General features: G+C 35.3%; 2 protein-coding genes across 2 annotated transcripts; one reads left to right on the top strand and one right to left on the bottom strand.

Moving 5' to 3' along the window:
- The first annotated feature begins 4,380 nt into the window (after positions 1-4,380).
- LOC21386701 (pentatricopeptide repeat-containing protein At2g01860) lies at positions 4,381-6,434 on the top strand. The gene has a single exon (XM_010088960.2). It carries the CDS (start codon positions 4,789-4,791, stop codon positions 6,274-6,276), a length of 1,488 nt encoding a protein of 495 aa, XP_010087262.1. The 5' UTR covers positions 4,381-4,788; the 3' UTR covers positions 6,277-6,434.
- Positions 6,435-7,100: 666 nt separating this feature from the next.
- Positions 7,101-13,315, bottom strand: LOC21386700 (zinc finger BED domain-containing protein RICESLEEPER 1). The gene is given in 9 exon segments (XM_024163853.1): positions 7,101-7,481; positions 7,483-7,621; positions 7,623-8,399; positions 8,401-8,504; positions 9,748-9,823; positions 9,825-9,906; positions 9,988-10,285; positions 10,383-12,028; positions 12,933-13,315. Coding segments are annotated over 8 exon segments (3,321 nt in total). The 5' UTR covers positions 12,015-12,028; positions 12,933-13,315; the 3' UTR covers positions 7,101-7,268.
- Positions 13,316-14,601: the final 1,286 nt, after the last annotated feature.

The raw sequence follows: 14,601 nt of genomic DNA, 5'->3' as shown, positions 1-14,601 counted from the left end.
AGAAGCGTGCGCTGCAGCGCGCGTTTGGGCGCTGCAGCCTGCGCAAAACATACCCTCGGGTCTGTTTTACTAGGCACGCATGCTGCAGCGCACAACAGCGTGCGCTGCAGCGCACGGGCGCGCTGCAGCGCGCGTTTGAGCGCTGCAGCGTAAATCTTCAACGGAAAATGTGTTCGTATGTTTTAGTGATCTGAAAAGGTCTCGAACCATTGCATCTATTTGTGATATGTTTTCTCACATATCTGAGCACTTATTAACAATATAAATAACTATTGTTATAAGTGTATCAGCATATAAAAGATAACCATCAAATTGAAAATGTATCTTTATGTGAAAGGTTGTAACACTTAAAGAGGATGAATGCATCCCTGTCTTTATGATGGACTTCAGAAAATACAGATTGATATACATTGTTTTGGAACTCAATATTTTTGCTGGATATTGTGTTCAAGGGTTTGTTGTATCTTGGGGGTAATTTGCCATTTAGAACTCGTTAGCAAACTTTGAGAAGTGAGGGCAAATAAAACCTTAAAGGAAAGTATTCCTATACGCCTCAAACCCTTCTTTCTGAATTCTCTATTCTTTTCATCCTCCCAAATCTGAATTTACCCAACAATAAGCGGGGTTTTGAAAAATCCGCCACACTTGCTTTGCCAGTAGCGATTGGTTAAACGCCGCCATATCTTGAAACCCCATCCCACCTTCAAGCTAAAGCTTACAAAGTTTTTCCCACCTCATCCAATGAATCTTTCTACTATCATCCTCGCCTCCCCACCAAAACCTAGAAATGAGGGACTGGATCTCATGACAAAAAGACTGGTATATACAGAACACACTTAGATTATCGGTGGTCGTAGCTTGCGCCACTGCTTTAATAAGAACTTCCCTATCGGCCATCGAAAATAACTCGCCTCTGCATAAACGTAGCTTATGCATAACAACATCCTTTACCAAATTAAACCTCTTATTCCTTCCCACGAAAGAGGGTAAACCCAAATACTTATCATGAAAAAAATTTCATCTTCTTTCAACTCTTTTCTACGGTATTCTTAAAACTATGGACAAAACTACAGGGCGCTAGCAGAATTTGTCAATCGATGCGGCAGAGGAAGAGGTTGCGGAAATTGACGATGGGGCTATTGAGGAGGGGCGGCAGGTGATGCGTTGGAGATTGTTGGGCAAACTGTTATTGTTGAGAATGATGTTCTAGAATGTAATAGAATATTTATTATCATTTAATAAAAAAGTTTATCTATTATTTTATGTGCATATATTATTGAATATTTTATGAATATTATTAAAAATTTCATGATTATTTATGTGACCTTAAATATTGTATATAAGTGTTATATGTAAAAGGATAATATTTAAGGATAATAATCAAAATGGTGTTCGTAATGAAATTAATTAAAGTTTGGAATTTTTAGTTAAAATATTATCAATACATGTCATTCCCATTTAAAATAGAACGGTGTTACCGCACTGTTAATATGATGAGATATTGAATGAATTTAGTACGCATAATGAGATTGTGTGGAACTAGGACACAGACACTATAAGAATATCTGATAATTTTCGTTAAGTATAGAAAATCTAATTGAGTCTACCGATGGTTATATATAAAATCATCTTAATCATGAGTTCTTAGCAGACTCCTATTTATAGATTTGTGTCTTTTGATTTACTTAGTATGAATTCTGAGATGTTGAATTTGTTGGTTCCTGAAACGATTTCGAATGCGGAAGCGTGTGTTTAGCGGATCGTTTATAACAAAAATTTTCATAAAACTTTAAGATACTCTATAGATTACATTAATTTATACACGAATAAATTAATCAAATTAATTTATTTACCTAGCGGACGATTAGGACGATAACTTGAATTCTTTGCCCTCGAATGTTCCTCGATCCAAGCTAGTTTAGAACACCTGAATCTCCCTCGTCAATTCCTTGAATCTACAAAGACATGTGTGTGGGCACACTTGAAACAAAACAGGATTAGTGAATAAACACTCAAGGTTTCCACGAATACCAACACATGCACAACGAAGAATTTTTAGAGAAAATTTTCCTTCTCACACTCCATAGAAAACTGGCCACATTATACTAGGGAGAGCAAAAATTATATTTTCAAATTTTCTGCAATCTCTTATTTATAGAGTAGTAGTCAGACTCCCAGAAAAGTATAATCTTTATCTCTAAGATAAAGCTTGATAATTATCTCCAACTTCAAATTTGATTTTGAAACAAAATCTCTCTCCCTTATCTACATGTCAATTTTGACACAAATTTAAATTCTAATTTAAGTCAAACTTAAATCAATTTGAATTTCAACTTGGACAATTTATCAAATAAGTCAAATGGATAACTTGAGAGCAAGCAACTGAATCTTAGAGGGATTCACACTGTGCTTGACGTTCACACCATGTGAACACCTTCACATGTGTGTTAAAATTCAAATTTAAATTTATATAATCACATTATTTAATTTATAATCAATTCTCAATTAATTATCCTTGAGCGTTTTTATTTTAGAATTTCATAATTCTAAAATTCTCATTTTACCCTTAGTGTCTTATAGAATTACAAGAATGACGCGGGGACTCATGGACCTATAATTTTGAGCTCTAATAAAATTAATAATTAATTAAATTATTTAATAATTAATTAATTAATTCTATTAATTTCAAAAGTTACTCTACTATAAACTTAGAATTGCACTATCATAATTATAGACATAAATTACTTCTAAACTGTGAAATGTCCATTTGATATAGTCATTACATATAGATCAATCCTCCATAAATAATTCATAATTAGAGCTAGGTGAAATCCGTTAACCTCTCTAATTATATCTTTATCCTTGAGTACCATTGATTCTTTAATGGACAGTAATTTATAAAATAATTTCATAAATCGGAGCTCCTACTAGTCTAAGTATCGAAACAACCCTCAAGGAAATTATTTATCTACTTCTTTCTCAAAAAGGAATGGATTTCATATCGTATAATAACATTCTCAGCTACTCACTTCATCATGTCTAAAAAATATAAGGAATATGACTCAAGATCTCAGAATCTGTACTGAATAAATCAAAAGACACAAATCCATAAATAGGAGTCTGCTAAGAACTCAAGATTAAGATCATTATATATATGATCATCGGTAGACTCAATTAGAATTTCTATACTTAACAGAAATTATTAGAAATTCATATTGTGTTTGTGTCCATGTTCCACATAATCTCATTATACGTAATATACCTATTCAATATCTCATTATATTAACAATGCTGATAACACCATTCCATTCTAAATGAGAATAACATGTATTAGTAATTTTTTAATTAAATATTCTTAACTTTAATTAAATTTATTACGAACATCGTTTTGATTATTATCATTAAATATTATCATCTCGCATATAACGCTTATATGCAATATTTAAGGTCACATAAATAAACATAGAATTTTCAGTAATATTCAATAACATATGCACATAAAATAATAAATAAATTTTTTATTAAATAAATAATAAATATCATGTTACATCTCATGATTTTATGACACAATTCTTAACAATATGCACATAAAATTAATGAATAAATTCTTTTATTAAATAAATAATTTATATTGTATTACATCTCATGTTTTTAAAATACTATTATTAACAAGTAAGTGATTTTCAAGCTTGCAGGCTCGGTGAAATGTCTAATAACTCTTGCCCGCCTATGATTGTTCGCAATCATGCAGGTACTGGCATTGCCTGCTTGTCGAAGAAAGTCTTTGGTAGTTTCTCGCCCTTTACGGCCTGAGTGTGTTGCTCTTAGAGAGGGTCTAGTTTTTGCCTCATTTGCTATACCTTGGTTTGTTTCTTCATTTGTATTGCCTGATTTGGTCTAATGAAAGTTGCAGATTTTCCTCAAATGAATTGTTAGAATAAATAAATAAATACATTTGCAATGTTTGTTGTTGTTAGAATTTTTTTCCTCAAATGAATTCTACTTATATATTTTTTTTCTCATATGATACTTCAAATTATCGTTTGTCAAAAGTAATCTTCATCAATATTTTTTTGTCCTAGTTGCACTACTAAAAAAAATTGTTCTCAGATATCTACTACTTACATACTGATAGGCCCTCAACTCTTTAATAAGTGATATTTTAACCCCTTTTATTATATTTGTAATAAAATAACCACTCAACTCAAACATTAGCCATCAATGACTTCCGTCCAAATCCGTTAAAAATTTAACGAAAACTTGCATGTGCGGGTCATGTGACCCTATTGCATACCGTAATTACCAAAATGCCCATTGAGGCTGAATTAAACACAGTACTTTTCTTCATTTAGGTTTTTCTTAATTGCAAGAAAACAAAAAAAGAAACAAAACACCACTCCAAAAGTCCCCAGTAGAAAGCTCGACAGAGCTAAACCAAGAAAACAAAGCCAAGAAATAGATTATCTTCTGTAAACCAAAAAATGGGAGAGACAGTGAAAGAAGTCAAGCCTGCGGCTAGATCCCTCCCTCGCAACAACTGAGTCGCACCGTCCTGGGCCCTCGCCTAGCATAATCTCCGCCGCAGCGATTGTCTTTCAGAACAACTTCAGCCTTCTCTTTAGCAGATGAATAAATGGGGCGTTACTCGCTTGGCCCACCAGCTGTTCGATGAAATTCCTCAATGACAATAATTTAAAATGGAATGAACACAACACAACACAACGTCCCACATTCTTATCCCTCACCTGCTGCTATTGCTGGAAAGTCCCGTAAGTTCGATTTCTGGAAATGGGTTGCTTTCTCTTGACCGTTGGCTCGAATCCAATTTCATTACGTGGGAATTTTGTGGTGTATAGTAGAGTGACTTTGATGGCACAGGAACATTCTAGGACAAGGAGAAAAATCCCCAACAACCTTCGTTATCCGCGGCGTGGTAAGCTTCCTCCGGATTTGGGAGCCAATTTATTCTTGAAGAATACAACAAATACTACAAAGGAATCATATCAACCAGGTATAATGATAAACGATGAAGAAGAGGATCAAGAACAAGATGAAAATGATGATGATGACGATATTGTTTGGGAGAGTGACGAAATCGAAGCGATTGCATCACTTTTCCGAGGGAGGATACCACAAAAGCCAGGGAAGTTGAATAGAGAGAGGCCACTCCCACTCCCACTTCCCTACAAGATTAGACCTTTGAGACTTCCTATGCCGAAGAAACGTACGAAAATGGCTTCCCCAGTGTTGTTTTCCTCGCGTGAGCCTCTATCCAAGAAGGTGTACAAGAGTCCTGGTGTTCTAACTGGTCTAGCCAGAGAGATCAAAAGCCTTCCAGAAGAGGAAGATGTGTCCTCAGTTCTTGACAAGTGGGGGCAGTTTTTGCGCAAGGGGTCTCTGTCGATGACAATCCGGGAATTGGGTCATATGGGCCTTCCTGAAAGAGCTCTTCAGGCCTTTTGTTGGGCTCGGAAACAGCCTCATCTTTTCCCGGACGACCGGGTTTTGGCTTCGACTGTCGAGGTGCTGGCGAGGAACCATGCACTGAAAATGCCATTAGACTTGGAGAGGTTTGTTGGGCTGGCAAGCCGAGGTGTAATCGAGGCTATGGTGAGAGGGTTCACCAAAGGAGGAAGCTTGCATCTTGCCTTGATGCTTCTATCAAAAGCCAAAAAAGGCAATAGAATCTTGGATCCTAGTGTATATGCTAAAGTATTATTAGAGCTTGCAAAGAACCCTGATAAACACATTCTTGCGGCGGCTTTATTGGACGAGCTTGGAGACAGAGATGACTTGAATTTAAGCCCGCAGGATTGTACAGCGATAATGAAAGTGTGCATTAAGCTTGGAAAATTCGAAACTGTGGAGGCTCTCTATAAATGGTTTAGACAGTCTGGTCATGACCCTAGTGTTGTTATGTATACAACTCTGATACATAGCCGCTATATGGCAAAAAAGCATAGGGAGGCGTTGGCTGTGGTTTGGGAAATGGAGGGTTCAAACTGTCTCTTCGATCTGCCTGCTTACCGTGTGGTGATAAGGCTTTTCGTCGCTTTGAATGACCTCTCGAGGGCTTCAAGATACTTTTCGAGGCTAAAGGAATCCGGGTTCTCACCGACATATGACATTTACAGGGATGTGATTGAACTTTACATGGTTTCTGGGAGGCTGGCTAAGTGCAGGGATGTTTGCAAGGAGGCAGAGATGGCGGGATTCAAGTTAGATAAGCAAATAGTGTCTCAGTTGTTGCAATTAGGAGAAAGATATTCGAAGTAACAATTTTACTATTGTAAGTAAACACTTATCCGTTCATGATTATGACGGGTGTCAGTATCGAAGACTTATATTTAGGAATTTTAAGGGGTTCATGACCCTTGAAGCTTGAGCAATTATATTTCATGGGTGTGCTTCAAGAAGCTTTACTATATATTGAAAACTGAATATCTAATTCTCTTCTTACCTTTATAATTTTTAGTTCTTTTAGCTATTTTATCTTAATTTTCTTCTTATTTATGATATGTCTCCAGTAACTCCAGAAGCAATTGACCCTTATGCATCCATGCATTAAGTTAAACTATTAAAGCTAATGATAAGTTAACATAGTATCATGACAAGACATCTAAGTTCAAACGTTATAATTGTACTTTTAAATTAATAGTTTTCACGTGTTGAGGGCTCAACACTAGTTCAAATCTCATTCTGTTTACCGATTCGAGTTTTCAATTCGAGTTGAGATGTAACTAGATGTAACTTTTATAAAAAATTTTAACTGTAGCAAAATTAAAACTAAAAACTCAAATTAGTGAAATACACGAAATTTATATTTTTTACATAATTACTCATTATCCAGTCCACATGTGAGGAATAAAGTTAAAATTAACGGTAATTCACCTCCTAGGATAAGCTTTTAGGTGAAATAGTAAGTTGACATTAAAAGTGTCAAATTCGAACATACAACCATCTATCATTAGTTACTGATTATTAAGCACATGCAAAGGTCGGCCATGCGAACACCGGCTTACTATTTCCAAACATACATTTGTATTTCCAGAACATGTTGCAAAGGTCGGCCATGCGAACAAGAAAAGACATCTTCCAACAAAAAGCAATGGCATCACAAATGAACTTCCTTATCCATTTCTTAAGCTTAGTTGTTTTAACAAAGAGAAATACATTATATTTTCCCGGTCATGTTAGAATATATAGCACCCAGAAATCTTCAGACACTGTAAGTAGCCCAATCATAGCAAGGCGAGCCATAAAATTCCTCAATCACGCAAATAAGATGCTTCTGTCATCCTAAATGGATCAACCTGTTGCACCAGTCCCAACAGAAGATTGCCTGGGATGATGTTGTCTGCCTTCATTCTCTCCCTGATTCCATAAGCAGGCCTCTTGGCATTTACATAGGCTTGAATTAAATCGTGGAAATGAAGAAACCGAACCCTATAACCATCCTGTCTCATCCTGTAAACTATTTTTCTCCGAGTTATGAACATCTCCCCTCTTTGCATACTGATCCAAAAGAGCCTTATAGGTACAAGGCAAAGGCTTCATAGGGCTCTGTTGACTAAATTTCGTCAAGACTAAGTCAGCCTTTTCTACCTCTCCTGCTTCCACAGAGCTTCACGAGCGCATTCCAAGCCAGTGGGCCAACCCTGTATCCGCTATCTGACATGCGTTTGACTAGATCCTCAGCCTTTGTCAACAACTTGCAGTTTGCATAAACCTTCAGTAGTGCATTATACTGTTTTGAAGAATGTTGCTTCCATATTGTCAACATCCTATCAAACACTGCCTCCGCTTCTTCAACTTTCTTCAGCTTCCCCCAAGCTTCAATTGCAGCCATGCATTCATAAAAATGGGGATCAGCATCACAGGCCTTCCAAACTCGCTCCACTTGATCAGCATCTCCAAGCTCTGCATAAAGTAAAATTAAACTTCGGCAAACCTCACGATTCTCCTTTAAGTTGCTACCCTTCATCTCCTTTAAAATAGCTTCAGCTTTGCCTTTAATCCCACGAGAGGCGTAGCGACTCGCCAATATGAATCTTGTATGCGCGTCTGGCTCAATACCTTCAGCCTTCATCTTCTCCAAGATTTGTTCTATTCTTGTTATGTCACCTGCTTTAGCTATTGAGAGTTTATAAGTGACAAGGGAAGGTTTGACATCTTCTTTCTCCATTGATAATGGTAGAGCTGCAAATTTCTTCTTATCATGCCTCTTATAAAGAATGAGCAATTGATTGTAAGAAAACGGCGTGATTGGCAATCCAAGATCCTTCATCCTCTTGAAGACTTCCTCGGCTTTCTTCACATTGTTGGCAAGGACACAGTTGGCCAAAAGGGTTCGGTAAATTAGCTCCACTCGGTAGGAATCTGGAATCCTTTCAATGCAACTCTACCTTTTTGAGGCCATATACCTTAGCAATCAAATCTACATGAGAAGCATAATTTCTTGCGTTAAATTCAAATTGATCGCTTGCTTCCAGCCACTCTGAGAGCTGAAAATTAGCAAAGGATGACACAACAAAAGAATACGACGGATGAGCAAAGGCTGGAAATAAGTTATCGAAAAGAGAAATGCAGAGAAAAATGATGTTGACAGATGCTCACATCATGGTTTCCAGTCATTTCAAAAGAAAATTTCTATCAACCGATGAGATATTGAAAGCTATATGAGAACTTGAAAGGATCAGAGTCCACAGCACTATTTTCATCTCTAATCTTAACTACATGTACTCAAATTCTAATGAAATATCACTAGTTCTTAAGGGCGCCCTTTCTTACAATATGAAAGTGGAATATAGCAATCAACAAAAGGCAAAGAATTTGGTGAAAGATTAAAATATGAGTTATTAATTTCATATATGCTCCCTGAACTTTGTACCCGATTTCAACGTGCCCTCCAAATTTTAAAAATCATTTTGCCCCCTAAAATATGAAAGTAGTTCAGAACACCCCATAAACTAGTGTTATTTCATAAATGCCCCAACAAATTATTTCTTTTGTGTCAACTTGCCCTTAGATCTTTTAAAAACATGGGGGCCAAGTTCACACACAAAATTTAGGGGGCAAGATCACTTAAAATCAATTGTTTGGGGGGCATTTTTAATAGTACAAGTAGTGTCATGTCATCATTTTGTTAGTTTTCTAAATGTAGGGGGGTTTTGAACTAGGATACATAATTCAATTTCAAGGGGCGAAATGACTTTCCAAAATTCAGGGCGCATGTTGCAACAGGGTACAAAGTTCATGGGGGGCATTTATGAAATTAGTCCAAAAAAAAGTGCAATAGGTTGCCATAAATAAGAAGATAATAACAAGAAGATAGACATAAAAAATAAAGTATCAAAGAATCATAGAACGCATTCAAAGGAGTTAATCAATGGAGGAATAAAATTCCTAGCAGAAGACCAAAAATATAAGAGAAAAACTGCTAAAAGAGATCTAAGTCGTCTGCTAAAAGGGCTATAAAAGATATAACAAGAAAACCGACTTAAATATATTTCATGTAAACAAACTCATTTCATGATGAGCTGTCTCCCCGATAATGAGCAAAATAGCTATTCTTAAAGTGATAAAAAGTTCTAGTCATAACTTTGTATGAAAAGCATGAGATAAGAAGTCATGCAACATCTCAACTTCAAGTAATTGATAAGGAAATAACCAAACACTATAACTTCACTAGTAACTCTAAGCAAATTACATTATGAATATACATATACGGAACCGTGTTCAAATCACCTGCAATGCCTTCTTCATCCGTAAGTTCCGAACACGACGGATGGTCAACAAGATCTCTTCTTGGGTCAACTCATTTCCACTTATCAAGAGTGTCATGAACAGAGAGACCTTGAGAATCAATGATCGCTTTGGACAAAGCTGAAGTATCATCAACTTCACCTGAGAATTCCAGTTCAGAAATCGATTCATCATCATTTTCAAGTTAGAAAATATAAATAAATTAAATTAGTTTGAAACTACCTTTGTCACCATATAACCAATCTCTAGTACAAATAAGTGCTTCAACTGTCTTTGGTTTAAGTGAGCTACGGAATGGATCAAGAACTCTACCACCAATACTAAATGAAGCTTCAGAAGCAACTGTTGAGATAGGAACAGCCAATATATCACAAGCCATAGAAGCTAGTGTTGGATATCGAAATTGGTTTGATTTCCAAAAAGAAAGGATATCAAGCTCCGTGTTCCTAGCCAGTCTTGGCTCATCCAAATAAACCTCAAGCTCTGATCTATGTGAAGCAGCAGCAATCTCATCAAATTCCTAAAAAAAGAGGAGATAGTATAAGAATACACAAGCAGACATAAGCATAGAGTATCCACATTACCAATAAACATTTAAAAAGAAATAGAGGCATTACCTTGAATATAGCATCCACATCGTCATTTCCTTCTTTTTCCTTCATAGAAGATTCAACAAAATTGGTCTTTTGGCTAGTTGTAGCATTAGTTTTTTTGTTGTACTCTTCAAAAATGGAGAACAACTTACTCCTTAATGATATGCATTCAAGACAATCATCTCCATACAGCTTTTTGTAACTGAACTCAACAAGCCCAAGCTTAAAACGAGGATCTAGAACACATGCTATAGCCAAGGTAGGATGGAACTCAGACCAATACTTTTGAAACTTGCCCCACATTTGAGTTGCTATATACTTTAAGTACTCATCATCACCTTCGCTATATTGTTTCAACATGAAGCAACAATACCAAATGGAAGGGAAGTACAAATTGGCAGTGGGATACTTTGTTCCAGAAAATTTAAGAGTTGCATCATAGAACAACTTCAAAAAAGTTTTGATCTTTTCAATTTTGTCCCACTCGGCACTAGAAGGACAATGCCTGTAGTTTGAATCACTCAACTCTAAATGTTGAAATACATGGCGATAATAAAGAGCACTTTCAAGCATGAGATAAGTCGAGTTCCACCTAGTTGGTACATCTTGACACAAGCCTTTCTTATCACCAATTGCAATTAACTTCACACAATCTAAAAACTTTTGCTTCCTCACTTGGGATCCCTTGACATATTTGACGCTATCACGAATTTTAATAATAGAATCATCAATCTGCTTCAAAACCTCTTGTACAACTAAATTTAGTATGTGTGCACAACATCGCATGTGAAATAGATCGCCATTGTGTACAAGAACCCCTTTCACAACTAGTTGCTCTCTTAACATGTCAACAGAAATAGCATTTGCTGAAGCATTATCTAATGTCACACTAAACACCTTGTTCTCAATTCCCCAGTCACTCAAAAAACCATAAAGTTTTTCTGATAAGGCAACACCACTATGTGGGGGTGGCATAAAACTAAAGTTTAACACTCTTTTCTGCAAGTTCCAATTCTTATCTATGAAATGCGCAGTGAGACAAATATAATCATCACTAGTCAAAGAACTCCATGCATCAGAAGTAAAGCTAATTCTACCAGGAGTAGCCTCTAACAAGCATTTAATTCGTGACATTTCCTTTTTGTACAACTTTAAAGCATCAGCCTTTATAGTATTCCTAGAGACCAATTGAATTTGAGGGTGCAAGTACTGAAATAGAGACCTTATTCCCGCATATTCAACAAAACTAAAAGGCAGATCATGCAGGATTATAGCGGATACAACCAACTCACGAAATTTTTCAGGATTATATTTACCTCCACCAAGTGTCACTGCACCAGTTTCTTGGGCAAGGAGCATCTGCCCTTTATCACGGAAGGAGGTTTTCAGACAAGTCACAAGGTGGCGTTTCAAATTACCAATTCCATACTTGTTGTCCGCAAGATACACAGAGTGGCAATGTTTGCACTTGGCCTTCAATTTTTTGTCCGGACCCAAAGGTAGATGAACAAAGTGGCTCCAAGCCTCTGAGGTCAGCTTCCTCTTTCTTTTTGGGAGTTGCTCACCTTGAGTTTCGATATTAAAACTCGATCCATCAACCTCTTCAACATCAACGTCCACACTATGAGACTCAATGGACTCAAGATCAATTTCCATTATGTTAAATTAATCTGCACAAAAGAAAACATTAATTCAATTTAACACATTTCACATATGTAAACGACATTAATCTTTCACTAAACCACAAGTAGTGTTGTACACAAAAGTTGAGTGCCTTAAACGACAAGTCAGTTACGGGTAATAAGATAAGAAAATATCCGTAACGACAAGTCAGTTTCACATATGTAAACGACATTAACAGTCTAAGCTTATGACACCCTAAGAATTTATATATTAACAGTACTAGTAAAAGTATTCCAACTCAACTTCACCATCTATAAATTATTAACACTTACAAGCTCAATACAACATAAAAACTGATCAAACTGGCCTTGTTTTGAGGCCATTTTTCTCTGACCAAAATTCCCACTAATAAAAAGAGGGAAAACATAATTTTTCTTTAGAAAAAAAACCTTCGTAATTTAAATCCTTAACATGTTTCTCTTATGGTTTCCGAAGCAGGTTTCCAACCTCTACAATATATATAGCCCCTAGGACGACTCAGAAATCCGTTGTGGGGTGAGATATTGGTGTTTTTTTTCCCCACGATTGACCCCAATAACTGTCAATCAACCAAGAAACTTTTATTTTATTTTTTGAGGAAGCAATTGACCAAGAAACTTTATCTTCATTTTCATTTTCTTTTTTTTTTTTTTGTAGGAAGAAATCGACCAAAAATCTGGATAACCTATTTGAGCATGCAAATTCATGTACTTAGGGACTAACTCTATGATTGAAATTCAAATATTCAAATATACGTTGTGAACTTGTGAACAAAATAAAAGAAAATTCTGACCTGCTCAATAATTGAATCTTTATTCAATTATAGAGGGGGTATATATGACTGGAGCAATATTTAAACGTTTTAATACGAATTCAGTTCTAGTACTTTTTAAAAGATAGGCTGTAGATTACCTGAAACCGAGATGCCGAATCTGACTTCCCTAAGGCCGAATTTGACGACGGAATGAGAAGAACAACACTTCACAAAGGCCGATCTGACGAAGGAATGAGAAGAACAACACTTCACAAAGGCCGATCTGACGAAGAAATGAGAAGAACAACACTTCACGAAGGCGATCTGACAAAGAAATGAGAAGAACAACACTTCCCCAAGGCCGATCTGACCGAGAGAATATGGCGGAGATGAAAGAAGAAGAAGAAACAAGGCCGCAAATCGCAAGGGTGGGTGAAAAAATGAGAAGCGGCAGACGGCGGTGGAGAGTGCGGAGTGAAGAAGCGGCGCTCGAGAGTGAAAAAAATGAGAGAGGAAAACCTAGCTTAAGAGTTCAGCCTTTTGTTTTGTATACTATTACTTTATTAACCTTTTTCTTTTAAAAATATATATATATATATATATATTTGTAAAATAGGTAATACGGGTTGTACTTGTAGTTGTATTTTGTATTGGTGTTATTTAAATATAACGCGTTTAATAAATAAATTATGACAGATTAATTATGGGTTGGTAGGTTAATATAAAAATGATATACTATTTAATTGTGTTTTTTTAGTTCGATCTGATTTTAATTCAAATTTATTTATAATAAATACAAATTTATTAATTTTATGTGGATTTTAAGTCGTATCGTAGTGTCTTTATCCGGATCACCACCAGCCCTACACATTTATATGTTGCCTATTTTTGTTTAATCATTTTTTAAGAGGAAAAAAACATTAGGAAACACTAATACAACTCTATCTATACTATAGGAAACACCATGCTTGAGTAAACTGAAATGAAATGCTCATAAATAGTAGATACCTATAAAGGTACACCAAAGACCGAGTATAGATATAGCCCTTTATAAAATCTACTGCTCATAAAAATGTACCAAGGGCGCATAAAAAACAATAAAAAGTGGAAACCCAGTAATAGATAGAAAAATTCACAACCAGACTGTAATCAAACAAACAAATGCACAAGCTAATCTATGTAAGAACTGTTGTTATTACAAATTAACAATAAAAATTTTTAAAAAAAAAAAAACACTCTTAGCAGTGGCGAAGCCTCTTTAAGCCGAGCGGGGGCGCCCATCTAAAATGGCCCTTTTAATATTAACCCAATTAAATTTTTATTTGAGAAATAATAGAAAATATGTCAATATAAAAAATTTAAGAAAGTATATAGGTTAATTTTTAGTTATATAAATTAATAAGTTATAACTTGTCAAGTTATAGTTCATAATCAAATAAGTTATGGACAAACTTGTCAAGTTATGGTTTATAGCCAGACAAGTTATGGATAATTATGGACAATAACTTGTCAAGTTATGGTTCATAACCAGACAAGTTATGGACGAAAACAGTAATTTGATATATTTATTAACTTATGTAAACTATTAGCCTATTAATTTTAATTCATCTCAAATTTTAGCATATTTCCCTCTTTCTCTCTTTTTATTTTATATTTTTAATTTCCTTATATTGCCTCTTGAATTTTTCCACTCTTGACGTTTATACGAAATGTTTAAAAACATTTTAATTATACCTCAAAGTTTAACTCTTGAGTATCTCATATTTACTTTAAAAAAAAAAAAAAAAACTTTTGAGTATCTCATATATCAAATTTAAATTGCTAAAT

This window comes from Morus notabilis, unplaced genomic scaffold (genome assembly GCF_000414095.1).
Source record: "Morus notabilis unplaced genomic scaffold, ASM41409v2 Scaffold1545, whole genome shotgun sequence".
In the NCBI taxonomy this organism is placed as follows: Eukaryota; Viridiplantae; Streptophyta; class Magnoliopsida; order Rosales; family Moraceae; genus Morus; species Morus notabilis.
This window is presented reverse-complemented; position numbering and strand designations above follow the sequence as displayed.

Excerpts from the sequence above, each read along its gene's own strand:
- LOC21386701 (XM_010088960.2), top strand. The coding sequence starts at position 4,789 with ATGGGTTGCTTTCTCTTGACCGTTGGCTCGAATCCAATTTCATTACGT.